General features: G+C 39.0%; 2 protein-coding genes across 3 annotated transcripts; both read left to right on the top strand.

The window, feature by feature from the left end:
• The first annotated feature begins 1163 nt into the window (after positions 1-1163).
• LOC113730127 (transcription factor bHLH36) lies at positions 1164-3348 on the top strand. The gene is made up of 3 exons (XM_027254618.2): positions 1164-1862; positions 2162-2527; positions 2623-3348. The coding sequence occupies exons 1-3, from the start codon at positions 1527-1529 to the stop codon at positions 2698-2700; spliced, it is 780 nt and encodes a 259-aa protein (XP_027110419.1). The 5' UTR covers positions 1164-1526; the 3' UTR covers positions 2701-3348.
• Positions 3349-11594: 8246 nt separating this feature from the next.
• LOC113729667 (transcription factor bHLH36-like) lies at positions 11595-13183 on the top strand. Of its 2 annotated transcripts, none has more exons than XM_027253922.2 (3): positions 11595-12133; positions 12413-12760; positions 12852-13183. In XM_027253922.2, the coding sequence occupies exons 1-3, from the start codon at positions 11738-11740 to the stop codon at positions 12927-12929; spliced, it is 822 nt and encodes a 273-aa protein (XP_027109723.1). In that variant the 5' UTR covers positions 11595-11737; the 3' UTR covers positions 12930-13183. The 2 variants fall into 2 exon arrangements, with proteins under 2 accessions (XP_027109723.1, XP_027109724.1); XM_027253923.2 differs by having other exon boundaries at positions 12413-12644; positions 12852-12943.
• Positions 13184-13509: the final 326 nt, after the last annotated feature.

The following is a 13509-nucleotide window of genomic DNA, read 5'->3' as shown; positions in this document are numbered from 1 at the left end:
ATTAAATTGCGCCAAATATAGGCAATATATAAAGAAAAAGAAAAAATAACTTTGATAAAACATGAACTTTTGATTCCATAAAAATAAAAAAACTTGGGAAGTCATATAAAACTAAGATACAATCTAGATGTTTTAATTTAATCATGGTTTATTGGATAAAAATATGAATTTTAATAAGAAGTTTTGAAAATTTTGAACAATTTAAAGCTAAATTGTAATTTTTCAAAAGTAAAGTGACACAAAATTTAGTATTCTGCAACTATAGGGTGGATTTGAAATGTAAAAGAAACTACGAGGATTAAATAGCAAAAGTCAAGTACGTTGCATGTTGTGTTTTGTCAGATGATGTCGGCAGTAGGGACGGCTCCAGTCAAAGGGAAAGCAAGACCCGGACAGTTCAAAAGAACCGTTCTGGTTGAATGATCCTTTAGATCAACCGGACAAACTAACTGGTTTAAACCTAATAGACCACTTCTTTTATTCGAGCCTTAACGTAATTCAAAAAATAACTCGGTCGACGGTTTAACTGATTCGACCAAATAGTCCGGACAGACTTTGAGAACATTGAGTGTACATTCAGAACAGCATAGCTTAAATTAGCCTCTCCCAATCCTAAATTAGATGGTTAGTTCAATTTTTTTCCTGGTCTCATAAAAAAGAAAAATGGAGGAGAACTTGAAGAGTCGATCCAATGATCACTGACTAATATTAATATTTTTTACTACTTGAGTTGGGTTTTGGAGATAATCAATTCAATTTTAGTCCTCAAGTTGAGAAACTAAATACATTTTGTCTGGAATATATAATTTGTTAGCCATTCACAACCTACAACCATGCAAAATGATGGATTGATTCCAGTACGTACATCTGATATAAACACGCTATAACTTGGCCCTAAAATAATTTAAAAAAAAAACACTAGGAATTGGCACTGGTTTCTGCCTCCACAGTCCACAGTTATCTTCCGACATAAAAATCACAAATTATTACAACGTGTTAAACGGATGAAACTTACCCTTCTTGTTAGGTGATTAAAGGAACATACTACTTACAGTAAATCGATCAGTCATCTATTGCCCCCCTCCTAGCTCATGTAATAGGATGGTCCATATCCATACCATTAGTCCTCTATCAACGACCTGGTGTGAACATGTTAGTGGGGTTCTTGGTCCTACATTTGTACAATAACCAAGTGACTGAACATCGGACTTAAAATAAGAAGAGAAATGGGGTGCTATACCTAATTCATGAATAAACAAAGATTGCGCTGCTTAATTGAGTCTTAAGGATTCTTGCATCGCCTTGTTTATGAAGCGAAGACAGATATTAGTTGCAGAGATTACTACTTATTGCATCTGAGGGCCATTGAAGATCTCGTCTGCTTAACTAACGTATCTCGTCTGCTTTTTTCCAAATCAAATGCCCACTATTATACAGAGAGAGAGAGAGAGAGGGAGTGAGTGAGTGAGTTTAATCAATCGCGCGGGGAATGAACCCAAGATTGGGCTAATCTTCGGGGATTAGATATGTATCCTTTACAACAAGGCAATGAGCTGGAAAACCAAAACCCTTGCATACCCTGCCAACCGGACAAAATCCTTAACGATCTGGTCACCCTTGAGAGTACTGCCAGTCTGCCTCCAGCCACCAATATCACCGGAAAGAAGCACCACCACCGGAGATTCCTCCCGGCAATTCAGCAAGAAAACAAAAAACAAGATCATGAGGATACTACTACCACTAATAGTAACCAGCACAAGCTCAAGAGAATTCTTCATAGAGACATCGAACGCCAGAGAAGGCGAGAAATGGCCAACCTCTATGCTTCCCTTCGATCCCTCCTACCCCTTGACTATGTTAAGGTACATACTAAATACTATCAAGAGCCCGACCCACCACAGAGGAGCGCCCTTGTACTCCTTTCCCCATGATTTTGGATTATTAGTTTTTGCATAAAGAATATTGCATGGATATGCGTCTTTGATCTAGTGTCAGTACTGCATAGCGCCGACTAATTGATCATTATCAATCTTTGTCAAATTTCTCTCTCTCAGTACAGCAGAAAGAAGGCATTCACTCTCATACCAATTTACACACACAGTATTATGTGATGACTTCTTGAAACTATTATGGAGCTAAGGGTGTTAAAAATCAATTGCAGGGAAAGCGGGCGATATCCGATCACATGCAGGAGGCCGTGAATTACATAAAATGTCTGCAGAAAAACATCAACCAACTGGGGTCACGGAGAGACAGGCTCATGATCCCGCCTTGTAATTTGAGTTCTACTTTTAGCTCTGGGAATCGAAGCACAAGTGCCGATAGTCGGTGTTTGCGTGATTGTGGTGCGATTGTGAGGGTGAGCCAAGGCGGCGATGGGGTGGAGGTTTTGATCTCCATTAGTTCTAAGGAGGAAACTTTCCCCATTTCGAGAGTGCTGAAAATGTTGCTTGGTGAAGGGCTCGATGTTGTGAGCTGTGTTTCCACAGCAACTAATGAGATCAAAGTCCATAAGATTCTGGCGGAGGTACCAAAAATTCCATGTTTTGGGCTTTTATATATCATTTTTTCTCCCAAATTCTCAACGATGATTTACCTTTTTGAATAAATTGAACCTTGCAGGTTACTGATGATCGGAAAAGTATAGATACATTGGCGCTGCAACACCAACTGATGAATGCGATTAACCCTCCTGAGTAACTCTCCATCTTAATATTTGTCTAGAGACTAGCAGTAACCTCAGGCTTGGGCTCGATGACAATTTCACAAACTCTATGGACTATGGCTTTGAATGACAACTCCTAGCATGTACTGGCTTTGGCACTTTCTCTATTCATTCCAGTTTTTCGTGATGTCCCTTGCAGGCTTGAACCGTTCCGTTAACTGACCAAGTGATTATAAAGATGTTTTTCCTCTCTCATTGCTTGCATATTTTATGCATATAGTATCTTTTTTTTCCCTTTTTTTAAAAAAATTTTTGGTTTGTGATTTACTGTTGAGTCGCATTCTCCCCTCCCACCCAGAAGAAACCTAGAAGGAAAACCTAGAAACTAAATTGGGACCAGCTCATTTTGACGAATTATGACCAACGTTTATGTAAGTTCATGACCACCATCTATGGTCCTTGAATCAGTTAGGAATACTGTTGTGAGTTGGAGAGGAGTCTCAGTGACCAAGGCCAATTGGGAGCTAAGTATGGAGGTCGGATTATCTCATGTGTGTTTCCAGCAAGATTGAGTTTGTGCACTGTAATAGTGATAGGATTGATGTAAGTAGGGATTGTTTGATTCCTGTGCACTCGCTTATTTCTTGATCAATAAAGATTCATGACCATCACAATAGCAAGAATGTACCTGGCTAATCTATAGTTTGAGGTCAGCTTGATCAATTTGTGATAACTAATCAGAAAGCTGAATAAGGTAGCTTATTCACCTGTCATAACAGCCTGTTCCCTGGTATGACCAAACAAATTAAATCATAGAAGCAAGTTCATCTTTATCTTGTAATCAAGTGGTTGAAATTTTTTTTTTTTTTGCAGTTTTGTTTTGGTTCTTTCAATTTTTAGTTAGATTTCAATATATGACCGAGAGCCTGAGTATAAGAAAGAAACAGAAAATAAGGGAAGATGAAGAGATTGGTGCCAAAGGGAATCTGATAATCCAATTCCATTAAAATGTTGAGGAACTGGCATGGGAAATAAGACACCAGCAAGGGAGACAAACTGTTTGTGTACATGGAAACTTTGGATGACCCTACCTTAGTAAATTATGCCGCGCTTGAATTGATGTATCCTCTTTTTTTCTTTTTGGGTTTCAAATTAAATGCGCCTGTGGTTGTGCTACTTGAGTGTGTACCTTCTTTTATTTTTGTTTTTCTGCAGAGATTTGTAATGATGGGGCATATAAAGGCAACTCTTATACAGCTTGTAAATTCAAATATGCATGTCATAATACAACAAACAAATTGATTTTATCTCTTCAGTTTTGGCTACAATTTCTTTCGGTTTGCACCTGTCGACAGTTGTGTGTCAGGAACCTTGAGTTCTCAGCTTTTCAATCCTAGCTAATCAAAAAGAGGACAACCTGTGAGTGCTTTATTAGGCTTGATTATTCTTTTGTCTTCTCTTCCCACTTTTCTTTTACCTCACTCTTGAAAAAGGTTTCCTCAGTCTTGTAGTAATTGAGCAAGAATTAGGAGTCGAACCAAAATAAACAATAATGAGTTGTGTTAATGTTTGTTTGATTTCTAGAACACTACTGATTCTATGTGCTTATTGTCTGAGCAAACTCAGAAGATTTTTATACCAACCAAGGCGGTACTTGTGTTCCTTGTACTAGTATTGTTTTAAAAAAGTAAGGCGGTACTTCTTGTGTGTACTAGTATTGTTTTGCAGTGACGAAAATTTGGACTCCTTCAACTGCTATACTTGCCAAAACTTGACTTTCTGGAATACGTAAATCTCTTCTTGAGTAGCAACTTATCAGCTAGAAATTAGAATATACAGTAAAACGCAGGAATTGCGAGCAGGTCAAACAACATAGATTCCCATTGATCTAGTTAAGGACAGAATTCTACCCGCGGAAAGTAAGTACAGGTTTGCAAATCATCTGAAAAGTAATCTCACCAGCCTCAACAAATTCTACACTAGCTCTTTTGCCCTAGACCATCTCTGCTGAGCTGAGGACGTCAATTCTTGATGTCTAAGCTTTGTGTGATTACGGATTTGTCACCAGAGGCTTTGATTTGTTTCTCCGCGTAGCGGCTATCTTTAGAGATTACTAGTTATCTACGTCTAGTAGTATGAGGACAATTTCAAGCATGGACACACGATCTTGCCCCTGTAGCTAGAGTGGTCTATGGTGCTCTTGTATTTTTTCCGGGAACAAAATAATATACGTTGTGCAGAGTCAGACGGAGGCAGGAAACCGTTAATCATGGACAAGAAAAGTATGCCACTGGTAATGATATATATATATATATGTCACCTTTCAAAATCCTTTCCTTCGCTCCTGGAACGACCGACGTGGTGTTTTGGCCGACTGACAAATCGGCAATGGGAAAACTTTGGAAGCCGCAAATTATCAGGGAGAGGGATTTCTAGCTCCAGAATTACTTTAAATTATTCTTTTCTGCCAAATCCTGAAGTCGAAGTCTAAAGAATTACTAGCTAGTAAATTGAGTTTTAAGACCCGGGGCCTTTTAATACTGAATTGGAACCTTGGAATAGCATAACGTGTGCCCTCAAAATAATTAGACTAAAGCTGGTTGAGTTGGTAAAATATGCTATATATATATAGTTTGTTGTTACAATAAATCAAAGATGATGGATACTTGTTACGTATCATATATTCATATATAGGTGAGCTTTTTATGAATGCCATAGAAAAAGATGATATTCTAGACGTACTGATCCATATCTTCATATATATATATATGCTCAACATAGGCACAGAAAAGTATTCCTAAATAACGAAAAAGTAAAATTAGAGAAACCCCCCCCTCCCCACCCCCTCTTTGAGAGAGCCACTAATAAATAAAAACTAAGAAGATAAAAAGCAAAAGCTTCTCTGCATGCGAATTAAAAACTCAGGTTGGTGAAGTGTCCACGAGGGAAGGCAGAGGGGGACGCTGTGCCCTCCCCCCCAATATTCCTAATGAGCTCAATCATCCTGAACCAGCATAAACAATGGGTTCCCGATTTTGCTTGTCAGGCAGAAGATATGGAACGAGCTGCCTAATCCGTTCACTAATTGAAGGCATTATTATAGTATCAATGCCCACTGCCATTTGCACTTCCAACTTCCCCACTGTTGGGTTTTTTTTATAAAAATGGATGAGATCCTCTTGTTAAACGACACCAACAACCTGTACTTTGAGTATTTAAATTTTAAACAAGGGAGACGATACCAAGGGCCTGTTTGGAAGTGAGTTTTTTGCCCAAGTTTTTTACCTACTAGTTTTTTAACAACTTTTGCTACAGGAACCCTAAAAAATTTCTCAAAACTTTTTACCTACACACTTCAAAAAATACACAAAAAAACTTTCCCTTCAAACTTTTTTTCTTTTTCCTCCCCCATCCAACCCACCACATCCTCCGCCGCCGGCCACCACTTCCACCACCACTTCAGGCACCGGTTACTATTCCGGCGGCCAGTTTCGGCCATACACAAAGTTTTTTTTTTCTTTTCCTCCCCCCTCCCCTCTTCCCCTCTGCCTCCCCTGCCCCCTTCTCCTTTCAGACGGTTTTTAAATCCTTCATTTTCAAACACAAAAAATGAACATAGAACCTAGGGGTGGCAATTTTCGACACGACCTGAAAACACGACACGAACCTAACACGAAATTAATGGGTTTGGGTTGAGGTTTCGGGAATTCGGGTCAAAATCGGGTTGGACCCGATGAACCCGAAAAGAAAACAGATCGATTTCGGGTCAACCCGTGGTGACCTGATATGACCCGATATGACCCGTTTACGAATTAAAAATAATTTAATAAACATAAAAATAATTTTATCTAACTAAACGAAGTTATTCTTTTTTTCAAAGGCATTAATTACTTAATCCTAAATGAATTTATTTAATTTGTGTGAAGTTGAAATTATTATATTTGGACAAATAATATAATATATTATTTTTTACTTTTATATTGTTTTAATTTATTTTATATTTTGTTTGGGATAAAACACTTTTACGGTGTTTAATTTATTTTAGATTTGGTTTGGAATTATTTATTTAAATTTTTATTACTTGATTATGTAATTAGTTTTGTGAGAAATTGATTTTATTAGAAATTACAGTGATTAATTAATAAATTAAAATTAAGTTTCGGGTCATTTCGGGTCGACCCGCCAACCCGCCAACCTGAAATTTTCGAGCTCGGGTCAGCATACCTGACCCGTCGCGGGTTGGCGGGTCGGGTTCAGGTCAACAGATTTTCTGACGGGTTGACCCGAACCCGAACCGCCAACCTGATTTGGACCCGAATTGCCACCCCTAATAGAACCCCAAGAAACGAACAAGCAAAATCATAGCCCAGAAAAAGCAAAAAAGTCCAGAATGGAGGAATTTGACATCAAATTCAACGTGATGGTTTCCTTATTCAATTGGATGCAGAAGAGCAAATTCTCCTCGACTAAGCGTTCCAAGTTCCGTAAATTCCTCGATGCTTTTTGCCGGAAACCTGGGGACTATTTTAGCGCCGTCCGCGGGGTGGCGGGAGGAGGGGGTCGCACTAGGGAAAGGACAGGGGAGGGGGTTGCGCAGGGGAGGTGGCGGGAGAAGTTGGGGAAAGGGCAGGGGATGGGCGGGGGGAGGGAGAGTGGAGGGAGAAGCTGGCGAAAAGGCAGAGGATGGGGAAAAGGGCAGGGGGTGGCGGGGGTCATGCTGGCAGAGGAAAGGGCAGGGGGTGGCGGGGGGAAAGGGCAGGGGTAGGCCTGCTGACGACTCGAGCTGCTCGCAAGCAGCTCGCGAGCAGCTCGAGTCAAAGCTCGGCTCGAGCTCGGTCAACACGAGCTCGAGCCGAGCTCGAGCCGTTTGTTAATACAAACGAGGCGAGCTCGAGCCTTCGTTTCTTAGGCTCGATAGCTCGACGAGCTGCTCGTTAGGCTCGAGTAAATGTGAAATTATAAAAATACCCCTGAATCAATTAAAATTTACAACTTATTCTGTTTCTCACTTCTTCTATTAGGTTACATAATTTTCCTTCCTCACTTCCTCCAATTGAACTTCCTCCTCCGCCGCCGTGTCTCATCAAATCTTCCATTTCCTCCAACTATGACAACAAGACCTTAAATGCTGGTGGCGGTGGCCTTAGATGGTCCTACGACGAACACGCCATAGCCGTGCGGCTGCCACCGCCGCCGTCGCCGAGGCTGCTCTTGCTGCCGCTCAGGCAGCTGCAGAGGTCATCAGGCTGGAACTGTTTCCTTTACTCCTCCGGGCAGCAGTGGCAGAGACTGGCGGCAAGAAGTGGCGGCTATTAGGATTCAGTCGGCTTTCAGAGCTTACCTGGTTAGTGTTTTTTTCCAGCAAAGTTTGAGCTTTATTCGGCCCTTTTACAGAGACTTTCTTTCTTAAGCTAATAAGCTGAAATGCACTTCAAACTCTGAACCAACTTTGGATCATCAAAATCAGCATTTTTCCGATATGGATTTTCTCTTCTATCTCCTATTCTTTCAGGGATTCTGTTAAAGTCTTCATCTTTCAGCACAATCAGTGCTAGATCTGCCACAGAGAACAGCATTAATGATATCACAGTGACGGTAAAGTGTGAATTCCTTGTTAGCGCAAATTCTGCTTTCTTTTCGTGGATTTTGTACTAAAATTTGTGTGTTATTTGCAGTAGTGTAATGTTAATAAAGGACTTTGGATTATATTTCTAATCATGATTTAACTGAAAGAGAGAGCCGTTCTTGATTGGAATGTGCTTAATTTGGGGGTTCTAGTGAGAACGGAGTATGTAAGTTTTATTTATTTATTTTTTAAATCCAGAAACAAACATTAGACTTGAGCTTTTTAAACTATGGTGCAAAGGTGAAATGGCCGAAAATTGTGATCATTTGTGTCAAATCAAGACGAGTCTCTCTTCCACCTTGGTTGGTTGCATTCCATTTCTGATAAATTGATTTATATGGATATAGATAAACAACTCAAATCTATAAATATAATTTATTTAAATGGTCATCCATATTTATTTAAACTTGTTTATTAGGATGGATAAGTGGATATGGATTCAAATTGCCATTTCTAATTGTTGATGACTAAATTCCATAAAAAAAAATTGGAAAAAAATCCTTCAATTATCCTAAATTGTTTCAAATTGGATATTTGGGGATTAGAATTGCGTTTGTTGATATTTTAAGGACTAAAACTCCACACGGATAAAAATGCTATTTTCTTGCCTAAATTTCCAAAAACTCGAGCTAATTTCGAGCTCGAGTTCGAACTAGAAATCGAGCTAAATTCGAGCGAAATGCGAGCCAGAAAATCGAGCTGCTCGCGAGCCATAATTCGAGCTAAGCTCGCGAGTCATAAGCGAGTCGATCTCGAACTTGCCTTTTCTTAAATCGAGCCGAGCTCGAGCTTCATTTTACGAGCTCGACGAGCTCGAGCTCGAACTCGAGCTTGCATATAAATTAGTCTAACTCGACTCGATAATTTTAAAACTCGACTCGGCTTGGCTCGTTTGCACCCCTAGGCAGGGGGCTGGCGGGGGGAAGGGGTCACGGTGGCAGAGGGGGAAGGGGCATAGGGGGTGGCGGGGGGGAGGGGGTCGCGGTGGCGGGAGGAGAAGGGGCACAGGGGGTGGCGGGGGGAGGAGGTCACGGTGGCGGGAGGAGAAGGGGAAAGGGAGGAGAGGGGTGGCGAGTGTGACTGCTGCTGGGAGGTAACGGGGAGGAAAGAAAGAAAGAAGAAGAAGAAGAAGAAGGAAAAGAGAGGAAAGAAAAGAAAAAGGAAAGAAAGAAAAGAAAAAGAAAGAAGAAGAAAAAAAAAAGGAAAAAAAAGTTTTTCACTCTACAAAAATTTCTACAAAATTTTGCACCTTACAAAAAAAATTTTCACATCTTATAAAAACTTCTACAAAATTTTTTCAAAAACTTCTACAGTGCACTACAGTAAAGTTTTAGACAAACTCCCAAAAAACTCAGGTTCCAAACAGGCCCCAAGTTTGGGGGAGGGCACAGCGTCCCCCTCTGCCTCCCTCGTGGACCCACAGAATTGCTTTGTACTAATAAGTGAAGGGTTGAAGCAAACGAGAGATGTCCTGTTTATGTCTCCTGCCAAATTAATTTGGTATTTTCATGTATAGTAGTTCCACTTTTGCCTTTTCTTTTTCCACTTTTTAATTCGAGATGTAAGTAGTTATTTGTTTATTTTCTGTTAAAAAGAATCGAAAGTTTCTCTTATCTGTGTAATCCTGTAGTTCTGATGCAGTTTTATTCGTTTTTGCTAAAAAATATATATATATATATATATATGACATTTTTTTCCCATTTAAAATTTTGAAAATACCAATGTAATTTCTCACCATTAATTCATCATGTATGAATACACGTTCTCTTGAAACCATATGATTAGAAGATATTGATAAACATTCAAATATTGTTTGTCTCTCACTTATATTTCTTTCCCTTCTGTTATTCACTTAATAAATCATAAATCGAATAAGAGGCGATTGATAATTAAATTTATGCACTTGCATACAAGACACAGAAGAAAAAAAAAAAAAAAAAAGGGCCAGCCCATATCTTTGAATCTATACCTCCATCATTTGACTGCAATTATTTTGTTTTTTCTCTGGTCTGATTCACTACTATTGGGTGAATTGGACGGAATTTTAACTTTTTCTTTAGGTAGCTGAATATACCGACGCTCAATAAGGAGCCAGGAATAACCAGAAGTGACTCATTTTGTCCTTCCCTCCAAAAAGGATGGCAATATGATCACAAGTCATTGACCTATGAACCCATCACACAAAAAAACAACAGAAAATAATAATTAAAAAACAAAAACGTTTTTCAATTCGAACATGTGATCTTACTACGCCATAGTCCTCCGCTCCTAAACGGAACAGGACTACGAAAAAGTCAGAGTATAATTAAAATCTGTAGATCATTGTGATCGATCATCGATCCAGCAACTGCCCAATTAGTATTGCAAAATAAAATAAAATAAACACCCTAATTAACCAAAGTCTCCCCCTCCGTAATCTTAGAAGAAAACCTGAAAAACGTTTCTCGAAAAAAAAAAAAGGAAAACAGTAGTAGTACTTCTACCATGCATTATTAGGTCAAGTTTACTTCTTATTCAATCAAAATACTGAATAGGAAGCAAGAGTCTTCCCTTATGATCATGTCACTTGATGAAAAGATATCCAAAGACCACGAGACAATTAAAGTTTATTATATTAGTGCATTTTTTTTTTTTTTTTGTTTAGTGTATATGATTGTAGGTGAGAAGTTGGACCCGCTGGTGTGAACTCAGCTGTGAAATTTTGTTGTGCAGACGTACAGTAACCAAGCAAGCTTCTTTTTTTTTTTTTTTTTTTTTTTTTTTTTTTTTTTTTAATGGCCCCCTATCAGAGAGGGAAAGGGTCACTAGTCACTCCTATTAGTTTAAAAGGATATGGCAGATATCTGCGCATCCTCGGCCCATTGAAGGGATCTCATCATACCAAATTACCCTAACAAACGTATTCCTAGTTTGGCATCTTCATCATATCATCAGAAGATATCAACCCAAGAAATCGAGCAGTTGTCTGAACATGGATGACTTTACTTCCTCTTTGATTCCTTTACAACAAGACGATGATGACCAGCTTTTTCCATATGACCTCACAATCCCTACCATTCATCCCTACCTCACAAAGACCACGAGACAATTAAAGTTTATTATATTAGTGCTTTTTTTTTTTTTTTTGGTTTAGTGTATATGATTGTAGGTGAGAAGTTGGACCCGCTGGTGTGAACTCAGCTGTGAAATTTTGTTGTGCAGACGTACAGTAACCAAGCGAGCTTCTTTTTTTTTTTTTTTTAATGGCCCCCTATCAGAGAGGGAAAGGGTCACTAGTCACTCCTATTCTGTATTAGTTTAAGAAGATATGGCAGATATCTGCGCATCCTCGGCCCATTTAAGGGATCTCATCATACCAAATTACCCTAACAAACGTATCCCTAGTTTGGCATCTTCATCATATCATCAGAAGATATCAACCCAAGAAATCGAGCAGTTGTCTGAACATGGATGACTTTACTTCCTCTTTGATTCCTTTACAACAAGACGATGATGATTCCCAGCTTTTTCCATATGACCTCACAGTCCCTACCATTCATCCTTACCTAGACGACACTATCCATCATCAAGATCTGGGAAATCAGGCTGCATCTTCACTTGCTCCCCATCAACAGCAGCATTACGATCAGGTGACCAGCATCGATGACGATGACAATAACAACCACCACCCCAGGGGAAGGCAGCGAAAAAAACCATCATCAGCTATTCCAGCTGATAACAATGATCCTGATGACAGCAAGCAGAAAAGAGCAGCTCATAGGGATGTTGAGCGTCTAAGGAGGCAAGAAATGGCTAATCTTTATGCTTCTCTCAGGAATCTACTTCCTCTTGAATACATAAAGGTGATTGAACCGTACTAGCTGATCAATTAATGGGTGAATTCTCACATTTTATGCATAATCACAAGTGAAAGATCATCTTCATCTAGTGTTCCCTTCTGGCATTTGCTCGGTAGGATCATACGTACTTAAACCCATTTTTTTTCGTCTTTTACAAATATTCCTTCAATTTTTTCCTGTTCAACAAAATACAACAATAACTCCTTTCTTTTTTTTTTTTTTTTGGTGCTAGTTTAGTTGTACTGTAAGACATCAAGATTTGCTCACAATTTTTTTTTTCAGGGAAAGCGTTCAATGTCTGATCAAGTTCATCAGGCAGTTAACTATATAACACACAAGGAAAAGAATATTAGGGAATTGAAGGTAAAGAGGGACAAGCTTAGAAATTTGATGGGTGGATCGAGCGATCTGAACGTCAAAAGTGTTGAGGAAACAAACTCCTCGTCTACTACGTTCACAGTCAAGCAATGCGAGAGTGGTGGTATCGAGATTCTGATGAAGAATGATTTGGCAGGTAACTGTTTTCCTCTATCAAGGGTACTGGATATGCTGCTTGACGAGGGTCTTAATGTTGTAAACTGTGTCTGCACAAAAGTCGATGAAAATTTTCTTTACACAATCCAAACTGAGGTACAGTTATGATGAATTAGCGAAATGAATTCCACAGAAATAACTGGTGTGCCTCCTTTTGATTCGCATGGTTTGTATCATAATCTTGCAGGCCAGTCATATGGACGTTGATATAATCTTTCTGCAACAAAAGCTGACTGAAAAAGTCATGACTAGGAAAAACTTCTAACTTCTAGCCCTGGTGCAATACCAGAATTGGTACTCATGTTATATGAGCACAGAATTTACAAGGCTTCAAGAGTTAGAGGTTTCTGAAGATTTCAAGTTTCCTGCCTGCTTTTTGTAAGGTTCTCATTTAGTAAAATGAAAACTCGGTATTAGGTTAGTTTACATCCGCTATTAAAAAGAAGAAAAAAAAAAGAGTTTCATGGACTGGTTATTTTGAAATCCAGATTCTTTTCTATTGAAATTCAAAGCCTGTCTTTGGCCATGACCATGATGTATGATGTCTTCTTGCTTATCACACTCTACCGTATTTGGCCTCTTCTAACATTTGCCTTTTAATACGCTAAATCTGGTAGATTGTGCTGTGCAAGATGAGATGATATGAATTTCACCGTTCTTTCCCTTCCATATTTTGAGTCGATCTAATTATTGGTGCACGCATTTACGCTTTGTTATACATTTATCAGTAATCATGGAAGCTTGATAAATACATAACAAAGAAATTCATTCTGCTTAATGCGAAGTGTCAGCAATTTGTTATGTTGCCATGTCAAATACAGATTAAGTGCATTGGATTTGTTCAG

This window comes from Coffea arabica, chromosome 2e (genome assembly GCF_036785885.1).
Source record: "Coffea arabica cultivar ET-39 chromosome 2e, Coffea Arabica ET-39 HiFi, whole genome shotgun sequence".
Taxonomy (NCBI): Eukaryota; Viridiplantae; Streptophyta; class Magnoliopsida; order Gentianales; family Rubiaceae; genus Coffea; species Coffea arabica.
The sequence above is the reverse complement of the archived record's forward strand: the minus strand, read 5'-3'. Positions and strand labels throughout refer to the sequence as shown.